The sequence below is a fragment of the Chiroxiphia lanceolata genome, chromosome 21, assembly GCF_009829145.1.
Source record: "Chiroxiphia lanceolata isolate bChiLan1 chromosome 21, bChiLan1.pri, whole genome shotgun sequence".
Taxonomy (NCBI): Eukaryota; Metazoa; Chordata; class Aves; order Passeriformes; family Pipridae; genus Chiroxiphia; species Chiroxiphia lanceolata.
In genome coordinates this window covers 6,021,482-6,033,918 of record NC_045657.1, presented here as the reverse complement: position 1 = coordinate 6,033,918, position 12,437 = coordinate 6,021,482, and the positions used below count along the sequence as shown (strand labels likewise).

Sequence of the window (12,437 nt, the reverse complement as noted above, 5' to 3'; positions counted from 1 at the left end):
CTCACACAAGGAAAACAGAGCAAGGAGATCATGGACAAAGCATGAGGAAAAGTACCTCTACGGAGTGGAAGCAATTTGTTTTCTAATACATCTCTTGCATCAGTTCCTTCGTCCATAAGATCCAGCTTCGTGATGACCCCAATGGTGCGTTGGCCTGTGGAAAAAACACAAACACACTTGTTCAAGCAAACAACTCATGTAATATTTTCCTCTCTTCACAGAGCTTACAGACTGCCCAACTTGGCTACTCAAGGGCTCTTGAACGTTACAGTTCCCATCACATTCAAGAGGCCACAAGAGCAAAACAGATAAAAATTGAGCTCAGTTCTCAGTTATATCCTGCTGAATGCTAAGACACAGCAGAGAGGGATTTTAGTGCACATTTTCCTACTTTTCTCCAGGCCAAAATCAGACAACTAAAGCAGCTCTTCAGAAGAGGGGCTCAGACAAAGGAAGAAAAGAGGAGTAACAAAAATTCTATTACAGCAACTGTTAACACTCACAAATACCTCTCAGAAGAATGTTTGTTGGTGAAGACACATCCCAAGACAACAGAAAGGAGCCCAGAGCTACTGGGTTAATCACAACCAAAAGGCAACAGGAAAAATCAGGCCACTGTCCAGTAATGTCAGGCTAAATTAAGAGATATTTACCTTGAGGATCCACCTCCTTTGCGATCTTCAGGGCATCAGAATTGGCCAAATCAGAGTTGGCTGGGGACACTGCCAGGATGAGGCAATTCTCTTTGGTGACAAACTGCATGAGCATGTCTCGGATCTGGAACTCGATGTCAGGGGGCTGATCCCCCACGGGGACTTTTGTCATACCTGGCAGATCCACCAGAGTCAGGTTCAGGACTAGACAGGAAAGAGGAGACAGAATAATGGAGTGTTAGCACAGCAATGTTCTGGTCTTTAAGTACCACCCATAGCTTTAGTGTCTCTGATATATAATGGGGATAAGAGATGCACACACGAAAGCACACAGAGCTTTCCAGTTCCTTTCTGTTACTGCTTAATAAGAACTAGTTGCTACTTGTTACTAGTGTGATTGTCAGTGATCTCATCACCCTTCCCTTTAAATCACTTATTTTCACACTGATCAGGGAAACTGTGCCCTCAAAGTGCTTCCACATATGCTACGCTGAAAGGGAAGGGATGACACTACACTTTTTTCAGTTCATAAGAGACTAGAAAGCCCAAAGAGTTGGTTCCACTGCATTAGGACTCACCATGGGGAGAGTAGACTCTGAGATTGATGGGCACAGGGGAAATCCCTTTGTTGGACCCAGTAACACGATCTGTTTCAGCCTCAATCTCCAAACGGACCTCCTCAAAATCAGTGAATTTCTTTCCTTTGCAGTGTAGGAACTCGCCATATTCTATTTAAAAACAAGCGGAGAGTCAAATCGTCACTGAAATCAGAGAAACGCTCAAAAGTGTAATGAAAGTATCACATCCTGAAGCAAAACACAACAAAACACAGCTGAAGGGATGAAATCTGAGATAATTCATTTGAGCCCAACACCTTCACAATCCAGCTTCCCTTTCAGCAGAGGTGGTCTCCTCACTTGCTTTCACTGAAGTAATAATCCAGGACTTCCCCTGTTGATACCAATCAAACTTCTCATGCCCCTGCCCGCAGCAGCTGTGACTTCCCAGCTACACTGGGAGGTACCTTGGTACTCAGGAGAACTTGGACTAGCTCTGTGTTAAAGTGCTGGGGTGGTAAATAATAGTCTCACTATGTACTGAGAACAGACTCAAAAAGTCTTGAGAGAAAAAAAATAAAAGTCAGATCTTCTCTTGACATGATTTTGAATTGGCTTGTGGTTGGTTTTCTTGTGTCAGTCCTTGAAGAGGTTAACCAAACCAAGAACCCTCTGTTCCAATTTAAAAGCCTCCTGAAAGTCAAATTGTCTCCTTACTGTAGATAAGATTCTTGTCAGGTGAACCTGATCTAGCAAGGAGAAGATGAGTACCTTAAAACGTTCACTTGCCATCTCCTGGATGAGATCTTACCATAACCTAAGGGGAATATTAAACTTAAGGGGGATGTTAAAATATCCTGCAAGTAAGTAGCAAAACCAGTGAACTGCTCAAAAGATCAACCACAGAATTCTGTAGCCTTCTATGGATTCCAGAGTTCTCACAGTGGATTTTCAGCACATTATCTCATCTCTTTATTGCAGTACACTATCAGAAGGGTCATCTGGCTCTTAGATCTTACCCTCTCACAAGTCACAGCTGCACAGGCAAAGGAAAATTGTGATATGTGTATGAATGGAGCCTTGACTAATAAATTAAAACAACAACAACAAAAAAAAAACTACAAAGCATTTTGCTTGTGGACACTCAATGCATCATTAATGTTAAACAGGAAAAACGGCTGCAGGTCATTTTTACTGGGGAAAATTCTTATTTCTTTTCTCCACACTGAGCAGTTTCAGACCAAATAAGACCTTTCCTAAGACAGCAATCCAGCTGGACACACAGGGGAGGGAGCTCACATACCTGTGCTGGCGTTTACAAGCTGCAGGACCAGCGGGCGCCTGGTTACGATGCCAGATCCACGTGGCAGAAAGTCCCTGAAACGAAACAGGAAGTTTTGGATGAGTGAGTGATTGTTTCCTTCCCTTTTCACAGCTTTTCTGCTTCTATAAGCGTATGTGGATTCTAAGAGGGAGCCTCAGCCACAGGCACAAAAAAGGTTTAAGGCACTAAAACCCAAGTTTGTTCTGAAGAAGTTTATACTCCCAGCACAGCCCCTCTAATCCTGTCTGTGACAGCACAGCTCCTTCAGCTGAAGTTCCAAGTTAACTATCAAGCTCATTTAATACAGATGTCTGTACTTCGGAAAAAAATAATCTCTTTCATCAGAAAGCAAAGAGAAGCTGAAGCAGTGCCTAAAAACTAGCCTGCCTCCTTTTGACAAAAACCAGCTACCCAAACTACAACAAAAATTCCTCACACCCTGCACTTGAGGCTTGAGAAGACACCACATTGTCCCAGTGAGCAAACACCACGTGACACAACTGAGGAATAACCAGCAGCCAAGGCAATAGCAATAACTAAGGCAAAAGGAATAACCAAATGCCAATAACCAAGGCAAAAGCATCAGCTTCCTTCTATATTCACAAGAATCCTGAAGTTCTGTGTACTTCAAATAATTTCAAAGGAAAGCAGCCTTTCACTCTCCTTCTCCAACTGCTGACTTAGCAGCCACAGCCCACCAGTTCTCCTTTGCCTTTCCTTTTTCCCAATTATTTCAAAACATGTTTCCTACAGCATGAATACAGTTTTCTCTGTTAAAAGAAGCCCTGCCCACACTGCCGGGATCCTGGCACACGATCCTCCCTCCCTTCATAGCTGTGGCAAGGAATAATTTTGCTAATTCAGGAGTAACTACTGACTCTGCTGAATGAGAAATCCCGACCTCTCCAATTTGAGGTCTTCCTCTTAGTCCTGCATGAACTTAAAGTTAAGTTCATCATCCATGAAGATGAGAAATGAGCCACTGTTTTAACACACCAGCCAAGGACTTGAGCAATTCTGCCTCAGCTCCTGGTTTGGTCACTGATTTCCTATGTGATCCTATGCAAGTTCTTCTACTTCTCCATATTTCCCTTTCCTCAGCTATAAACATAATTCTCCATCTGTGGGAATGTCAGAATAACTTGGTAATATTAAAAACTAGAGAGTAACTTCAAGTGAAGGGAGTGTAAGAAGGCACCCTACAACTTCTAACACCTCAAATAAAAACATCTCCTATAAATTAGTATAATGGAGTAATGGAACCTCTGGTATAACTCTCCCAGTTAAAATCAGCCTGTAACCCACTCTCATTATTTTAGATTTTACAGAATTATAGAGCTAACTGGGGATTGTCTTTCATTTGTTTTTCAAATAATACAGGCTCTAGTTTTTCCATTCCAGTGGGATTAACCCTGGAATCTCTGAGGCACTCTGTCATTCTAACAGTTTTCTGCTGTCTCAGCTCCATTCCTATAGATGTCTGTGGTCAATATGTGGAAATGTCCTACCCTGGCATCAGTTTTTAGCATAACAAATCTATCTGAGCTGCACTGACTTATTTTGAACTTGCACCTGAGGAAAAGGAACCCTATTACTACATCCCCTTTCCAGCACAGCGACAGTGCTCTCCAACTTGTAGTATCAAGTCCTGCTTTACTGTAGGAAAAGGACCACTTGCATTTACAAGCATGAGGTCACTAGGAAGCAGGATTCCATTCATGTTGTACTCCATGTTTTCCTGAGTCTTTCTGCTTCAGCCAAAGTCCCGATTTTTCCGCTCTCCTTCTCGTAGTTACTAAGGAAGAAAATCTCAGGACAAAGGTAGATGGGAAACCCATGTGACATCTGAGTTCCAGCATTATAAAAGAGATTCAATTTATTGTGTTAACTGAAGTAGCTCCCAGGGAAAAAAAAGTCCTCATATAAGACAAAACAACAATCATAAGCCAAATTTAGTAGCCTAAATCAACAATCTTAGTGCTCCTTTAGTTATGAGTGAAAATGTGCAATCTGACCTCTATCATCATAAAATTAACGTGTTCTTACCCACAAACTATTGGGAGGTAGATGCAGTTCAACTTTCAGGCCTTCTCTATACTTGATTCCCATCAGCAGTTTCGGCCAAAAAGCTTTATTAAAAAAACCCTACAACTGATGCAGCGTCACCCCATTGTATCTGTGTCATTTCCTATTCTTCTTCACTTCCTTTTTCTTTAGTCTCTCAGAAAAACTCCTTCCTCCTTCTGCTTCCAGCAAAGCCTTTCAAATCATAGAAACTAAGAGCATGGATTAGTAAATTCCACGAGGAGCTGGCTGGGTGCCGAGGAGAAGGCAGAGGACAGAGTCCTGCCTGCCCTCTTGCAGGGGCCACAAACTGCTTCTGCAAATAAACTACAACCACAGAGCACATGTGGCACAAACAACATGCCCAGTACAGCTTGAGTTCACTTCAGAGCCTGGGGGAAGATCTACACACACACAGATATTGCTCCAGAAAGAGCAGCCTGAAATGATGACCTCAGGTCAGAACCAGGGGAACAACACACCAGATAAAACCCACCATGCACCAGGTGACTTGGGCAGGCAAGAGCAGGAGGGTTAAACTGGTTTATTCAATTCCAGCAAGGCAGACATGCAGTAGCAAGGCTGAAGGAGGAAAGAGGAAGATGGAATAAGTCTTCAGAGATAACATGTGCTGAGACAAGGCAGCCTCCAGCATGACATCAGAGCAGCCTCATTACATAACATCACTCTACAGGGCTGTGCCTGAAATGTGTTACTCAGATTGAGGGCACCAACCCGCTGTTTTCCTCCTTCACTTTGCATCATAAGAATTGGAAATTCCTTTTTTTGTTGCTTTGTAACATGCAGAAGTGCATGACAGCATTTGATTTCCTATGCTTTTAAGCAGGAATACCACACTGTGCCACTTCTGGGTAGGCTTCAGCTAGAAAACACATAAAGAAGTAGCTAAAACAGACAGAGAAGCTGTACTCAGGGAATATAAATACTTAATTTGCTCCTATCTTCCTTAGCTACTGCCTCAAAATTTCCTATCAAGATATTGATGTACTGGTTCTGGCAATGCAATTCCAAGAATTGTATAAGAGTTGGAAAACTAGGCTCAGATAAGCTACATTTCCCAAACCATCAGTTATTGGAAGACTCATTTGCATGTATTTCACACCCATCTTTTATTAAGAACTGTCAGAGAGAGGCTACTGAGGTAGGCAAACTCTTGGCCTGATCAGTGATAGATGTCCTCTTCTAAACCAAGACAACAAAAAGAACCAAGCATGAGTCTCAGGCTGAAAGAGTTCAGGCAGGGAAGTGACCTGAATTTTGCACTGCTCACTTTTGAAGTGCTTGACCAGCTACCCCAGGGCGAGCCCAAATCATATCATCCCTTCCAGTCTTATTTCTATTTTCATATGCAGAGCTGCATTAAAGGGCAGATTTGGGCTAAAAGCTGCATTAGTAACACAGTAATAAAAAATACTGAGGGGATGAGAAACAATCTAGCAGCCACTGTAGACTGAAACAAACTCCAAACACGCTGGAAACATATTACGTTTATAAACAGAACACTAGGAATTGAGGTTTCCCTAATAGTTCTGTTGGTTTGTTTATTTGTTTTAATTAAAGTCAAACACTATATACAAAAAGTTTCCATGCATTGGGTAACTCATAATGCTACAGAACAACGAGGTGTTACTAGTGACAGAAAAAGCACATTTGCTCTGTAAAGGAGTTTCAGAGTTCATTTAATGACTTGCACAGTACAAAGGATTAGAAGTTAAAGGTAACATCAACCAAAGGCACTTCTCCCAGACTATTCACAAAACAAAGGAGATTGACAAACTGCTTGTGGAATACAATATATGTTGCATGGAAAGAGAATTAAAGATAGATGCAATCAAAAAAGTAGGACAGACACCCACATGGAAAGTTTGGGAATACCCAAAGGGGCACACGCTGAAACTTTCAGACATGTTTCTCGTGTTTATTCTTTGTTACTACACTGAAGAAAATGTGACAGCCTCCTTTAAAAAAGCAACTTAGATGAGCTGGTTTGCTGGAGCAGGGGCACATTTGGTGCTAAAGAACACACACACAATCTGCTGGACTAAAGAATACTTGTTTACTCCTTTGGTCAAACACCTGATCCGATGTTTCCTTGTTAAACAAGGAATACTGAGATGCCTGGAGGAAGAATGAGTCCTAAAGCATCTCACTGATCATTATGGGCATATTGTGCCCGGTCCACCAGCTTGGCTGGAATAAACGTTCTCAAACCTGATAAACACAAGAGCAGTGATTCCATGAGCCAGTCCGTCCCTTCATGCTTTGCCTGAAGTGTCAGCTCACTGCTTTAGCTTTGGGCTCCAAGGCTTAGAGATTCCTGCAACTGTTACAGTGGCATTTAATTCCAGCAATCTGGCATCTGCAGGTCACCTCTCTGTGATCCTGTAGCCAAGATTCCAGTAGTGACAACCACGGCTTCCTAACAGTGAAGGGCAGTATAACATAGTAATGGTATCCCTACACATCAGCTCAGACTGCAATTGCTTCTCCACAGATACTCTTGCACTGCAAGTCTCATCATGCATTCCCTCCTTCCACCAAATTCACATGGAAAGCATCTCTGCTGCCCATCTCCTTTGCACTGCACAGAGCCACTGCCTACTTTTTGGCAGCTCATCGCTTTTATAAGAGGCCACCTGAGGTCTGTCAAAAGATCACTATGGAGCACTGGCCAAGAAATTTAATTTTGGCTATAAACACACCCATGGGAGAAGACTGCATTCATGCAGGTCTTCAGAGAGACCCAGAGACACTTTCCTTTTGCTGTTATCTTCTCAAATGCTCAATATGGCCACACAAGAAGACTTACTGCAACCCGTTATGTGGCACTACAAATGTATTTTTACAAGCCCTTGTAAAAACCAGCTCTGAACCCAGCAAGAATTCAATTTTCCAACAAGAAAAAGATACACAGATGATACACAGGCAAACCCAAGAACATGTGTCAGTGGACTATAAGTTTAATTTTGCCCCTGGCTTATTGAGCCCTGCAAACAAGCTACTCTTTGTACTACATAATTAAAACAGTTTCATTCCCTCCTAGTACCTGGAACCTGTATTTCTGAAAGGACCTTGAGCCAAAGCTTTCTTCATGCATGATTTTAGTCTTCACTGAAGTTGCAGCAGAACTCACCAGCAGTCAAAACCAGTCCATGGTACCATCTCTTGTTCTACATGGAAGACAGACCAAATGTTTCTACCTCCACTTACTTTCCCTGCCTCCAGAAAAGCTCTTTGGAAAGTTGAAATACAAATTTAGGCCTAATCTAGATATACCAACACAGCATCCTTGCAGTCAACGGTTTGCCAGTCCTTTGAGATTCTTGAATTAGAAAGCACAAGAGAAGGTAAAGCCTCAATTAAAGAGCCAAAACAGCAGCTTATGAAGACATAAAAGTAGTTCCAAAGAACAGAAGTGAACACCACCATCTGATCATTTAATTTCAATTTGATTTCTTATTAAATGCCTATAGACAAATAGGGTATTAAGAGATGTGATTAATCCCCAGTTTGGATTATATTAGTTTCAGAAAATTAAAATTCAGACATCCTCCATAATTTCACATGGCTGTTTGTATTTTAATTCCAGTATTTGTAATTTCCTGTGTTCTGGTGGTGCCCAGGGACAGCAATTCAATCAGAACTGCGCTGCACAAAGCACTGTGCCAATATACTGCAAGAAATACAATCCTGTCCCTATGGATTTTACTGTCTGGTTACACAGTTCAGACTTGCTCCAGCTTAAGCTTTGAACTGTCTTGATCTGTCAAGTCTTGCAGTTGATCATTCATCACTCACACACATCCAGATCTAGAGCTCTTCATTAGCTCCTGACAACACTATGCATTACAAGAATCCCAAGCCAATCTCAGGGTATTGGTACTTTTGACAAACAATTCTTGCAATCATTGCACCAACTGATAAAATCCACATCTTCATGCAGGCTGTGAACAGCTTATACATTTCCCTGAACAGCACTTCATCTCACAGCACAGCACTAACGTTTTCAAACATATTCTTACCTCAGCAGATCAAAAGGAATCCTCAGAGCACAGGCTGACACCTATGTGACACATCAACCACACACTAAAAATATTTACTATGAATCATGTTGACTCCTAAAGAAACACCTCAGAAACAGTAGTAGCTTTCCACTCCTTGGACGCTAACTCCTGGTGTTCCTTCATATCAGACATCATCTAGTTCCACCAGAAGGAAGAAGCCTGATCCAGGACCTGCCCTTGGAGCACCTTCCTGGTCCAATCCTTCAAGTGACATGCAAGTGCATTCATAAGCAATTCCATAACTTTGACATGGGACAAGAAAAGGACAAATTTGTTCTTTCCCCTGCCACCCAGTAGGTTAACAAGAGCACTGCATTGCAGATTTAGACTTTCCTGTTAACTTTGTGGCCTCTACGAGCTCTGCTCTTCCCTAAGTGTTTCTCAACTGAAAAAAAGCCAGACAGGCCAAGAGGAACAGTAAACATTAAAAGCGGGTACATTATGAACAACACCCATTAACCTGCTAATCAAAATGCCTTTCTCTGCCCTTTGCTTTCATATTTTTTCATGCTGCACCATGTGAAACCTGGACATCAGTCATACAGACTCAATCACATGGTAAATCTCGTTCCTAGTTAAGCCATGTTTTTTTTTCCTTTAAAGTTAGTACTCTTAGCTAAGTTTAAGTCAGGGGATGTGTGTTATTTATCTGCTTGTCTCCACAACACAGGCATGCCTAGTCCTGACCCACAGTGAAAGAAAGCAATTCCATAAGCACTTGGTATACCAATTACACTGCTTAGGGTGTAATTGGTACTGGCCAGACAATGGATACATATAGAAATAAAGATCTATTGTAAGCACACCATTTTCCAGTATACTGGCAATATTATTGTGCACAGTGATTCATTATTCAAGAAAACAATTGTGAAAAATAAAGACAGGCAATAGTTCATGAGTGTCATCATAATATACATGTTAGCAGAAACAAAAAAAATTAAAGAGAAGGCTTCCCACTGCCTTGTACCTTGAGATCCTATTTACAATAGGGCAGAGGGAGGTTAACACTATTGTGCTGGCTTGGAACACTTACAACTGCTTTGTTAAGTAGTTCTGGCCCTCAAATAGTCTCTCTAACACCTGGCCACTTTTCCCCCAAGCCAGTAACCAAAAGGGCCAAGGAGACAAGTGTGGGAGTTTGCTGTACATAAAGTGAGCTGCCAAAAACCTACAGGTGCTGCCCAAGCAGGGAAAACACAACTGCTGTTATAAGATGGACCCATTTATAGCATCCTACTGGACAATTTGAAAACAAGTGTCAGGGAAGACAGAGAACGAAATAGAAAGTAACTTTTCAAGTTGGCACCTTCTCCCTGTCTGCCTTTAATTCTTCTATTCCCCTGCACAGCCTTGCAGCTGATACCAGCACAGGGCCCAGCAAGTGAGGGGTCTTCAAACATGAAAGGGCAGTAATTGTGCTAAGTCACTGAAACAAATGAGTGTAGAAATAGGTTGTATTACATGTATTATACACATCCTGCTCCAGAACTAACATTATGATTTCAAAGAATCATCTTTGTTTTGTTTCCTGTGCCTTTTACCACTGAGCAGGATGTGTGGTCTGGAGCTCTCCTGAATCTTTTTTCCCATATCGTGCTCTCTCTTTATTCAAAGTAAGGAAAACATAGTGTGTTCACAGAGTTAACATATGACCTAAATAAAGCCACATCAGAAACCTACATTTATTTCAAAACACAACGTTTCAAAAACCATAATGACCCCACACCAGAGGCTCTGCTGAAAAGACAAGAAACCTTTCAGGAGACTGCCCCCTCCAAGAGAACCCACCTCCATAGAAAGCTGCATGCCTGGCTGTTTGAAAGCCTACACAGCAAGTTTGGCCAGTCCAATCCAGCTCCCCGTGAACAGGCATAATGGTGAGGTTTGTTTCACTGACATTTGGGGCTAAATGATGTGCCATGGAGAGACAGCAGCTAAATGAGCTTCCATCTCAGCCACAGGGCTTGTCTTCTCATCCTGGGACACGGCACAGTTACTGGCCACTGATCTAAATATACAGGTGACAGTCTCTAGTACTATTGCCTTAGTAAGTTTTGGTAGAGCAGAGATCTTTCCTACAGAAGAGAACAAAGACTTGTTACTCAAAGGCACTGTCATATTCATGTGCTCTTGTGGGTCTCATGCCTTGAGCATCCAAAGCGTTAATCAAAGATGTGTTTTCCCCACTCAGAACACATTTGTTGAGCCAAGCATGTGCTGAGGGGGCTCAGACAACTAGAGAGGGGACACCCTGTGCAATTTTCTCTCACTTCAGCTGCAATGGCCGTGTCCAGACTTCAGCCTGCAGCACCTTCCCAGACCCTGCAAAAGCCAAAAGGAAAGCACACAACAATTTTTACAGGAACACTTGCTTAGAAACAGCTCTCTCCCCCACCCCTCCCAGAATACACTAAATCTCTTCCAGAGTGCACTAAATTCTGCGTTTCTGCCTTATCTCTGACTGCACAGACTGGTTCCCAGGAGCCATGGCATTCACTGCCTCTCTCATTCACTCTTTCCACATCTCCTTTCTCTGCATCCCAGCCCCTCTCCCGCATGTGCCTCTTTGCAGGTCTCTGGAAGCAGTGGGACAAGATAAGAAGTTTTCTATTGTTTGTTTTGATTTGAATCCTTTGGGTTGTCTTTTTTCCTGTTTCACACTCCACTAGCTTCAGGGTCCATCAAAATCTGGAAGACAGCTGTGTGCATTATGCCAAGTCATGGCTGCTCCCAGAGCCTCTGTGCACAACTTAATCAGATGCACAACTAAAAGAGCTTCATGGCTGTGCTGCTTCCACAGAGCAAGAGACATCCAAGGAGGTCACAAGCGTTCTTACACTTTTAGTCAAAGGCCTGAGGGCCTGCAGAGTGAACTGGCATAGCCAAGAGTTTGCCCCAGGCATTTCTGCTGCTGTGTGTCTGCAGCAATTCCAAGGAAGCCAGCACGCCCCAAGCTTTATGCTTGGTAGACCTTGCAGCAGGATCTGGCCTGACTTTCTAAGTCTACTATATATATATTTTTAGATGACCTGAAAGTAAGGCAGAGATATTGCTATATTCTTCTGATGCTCCCATGCAAATCCATAACCAGGATTATCCCATCCAATCAACTCACTGGCTGCACTACAAAGCATAAAGCAAGAATTTCTGCTAGAGCTGCCCTCCATCCCTAACTCAGTTTACATAACACATGTGGAAGTCCCTATATACAGACATTATACACAGATATTACCCTTTTTGTCAGTTTTCTGCTTTCCTTCTATCTATAAATATAAGCTCTCCCTCTCAGTCATTGCTGGAGCCTGGATAGGCAAGTGCCTTTAGGACCTGAGTCTGAAATACAGAGGTGTTGGTCAGTCCCTTCTGAAGGACCAGCACTGGCATCTTGCACAAGGGCACTGGGCCCATTTTAACAAACTTGGTACTACAGACCACTAGGAATAAATGGAGTTCAGTAAGTACTTACAGGTTCTTATTTGAACCTGTTCAAGATTTATATTCATGCTTTGATCCCTTCTCTGGTTTCACGAGGTTCATTTTCATTTTAGAAAAAAAGGTTTCAGAATCACCCTCAGTCACAGGATTTCAAGTGCTGGGACCTTCTGAAAGCAGTACACCAAACACGACATATTTGGTGTACAATAATTTCAAAATTTCATCAGCAAGCAACACTTCAAGCCTGTCTGAAAGATCTCTGCTTTCTCCAGATCTTGCAGACATCACAAACAGTTCTCAGCTCTTGCCTAGAAGGTGT

General features: G+C 42.4%; 1 protein-coding gene across 1 annotated transcript in view; it reads right to left on the bottom strand.

The window, feature by feature from the left end:
• DNM1 (dynamin 1) overlaps window positions 1-12,437 on the bottom strand; it is a 66,717-nt gene that overhangs the window by 40,310 nt on the left and 13,970 nt on the right. Inside the window, 4 exon segments of the mRNA XM_032707995.1 lie at window positions 56-154; window positions 654-857; window positions 1,232-1,381; window positions 2,514-2,587. Coding sequence (XP_032563886.1) covers window positions 56-154; window positions 654-857; window positions 1,232-1,381; window positions 2,514-2,587 — 527 coding nt within the window.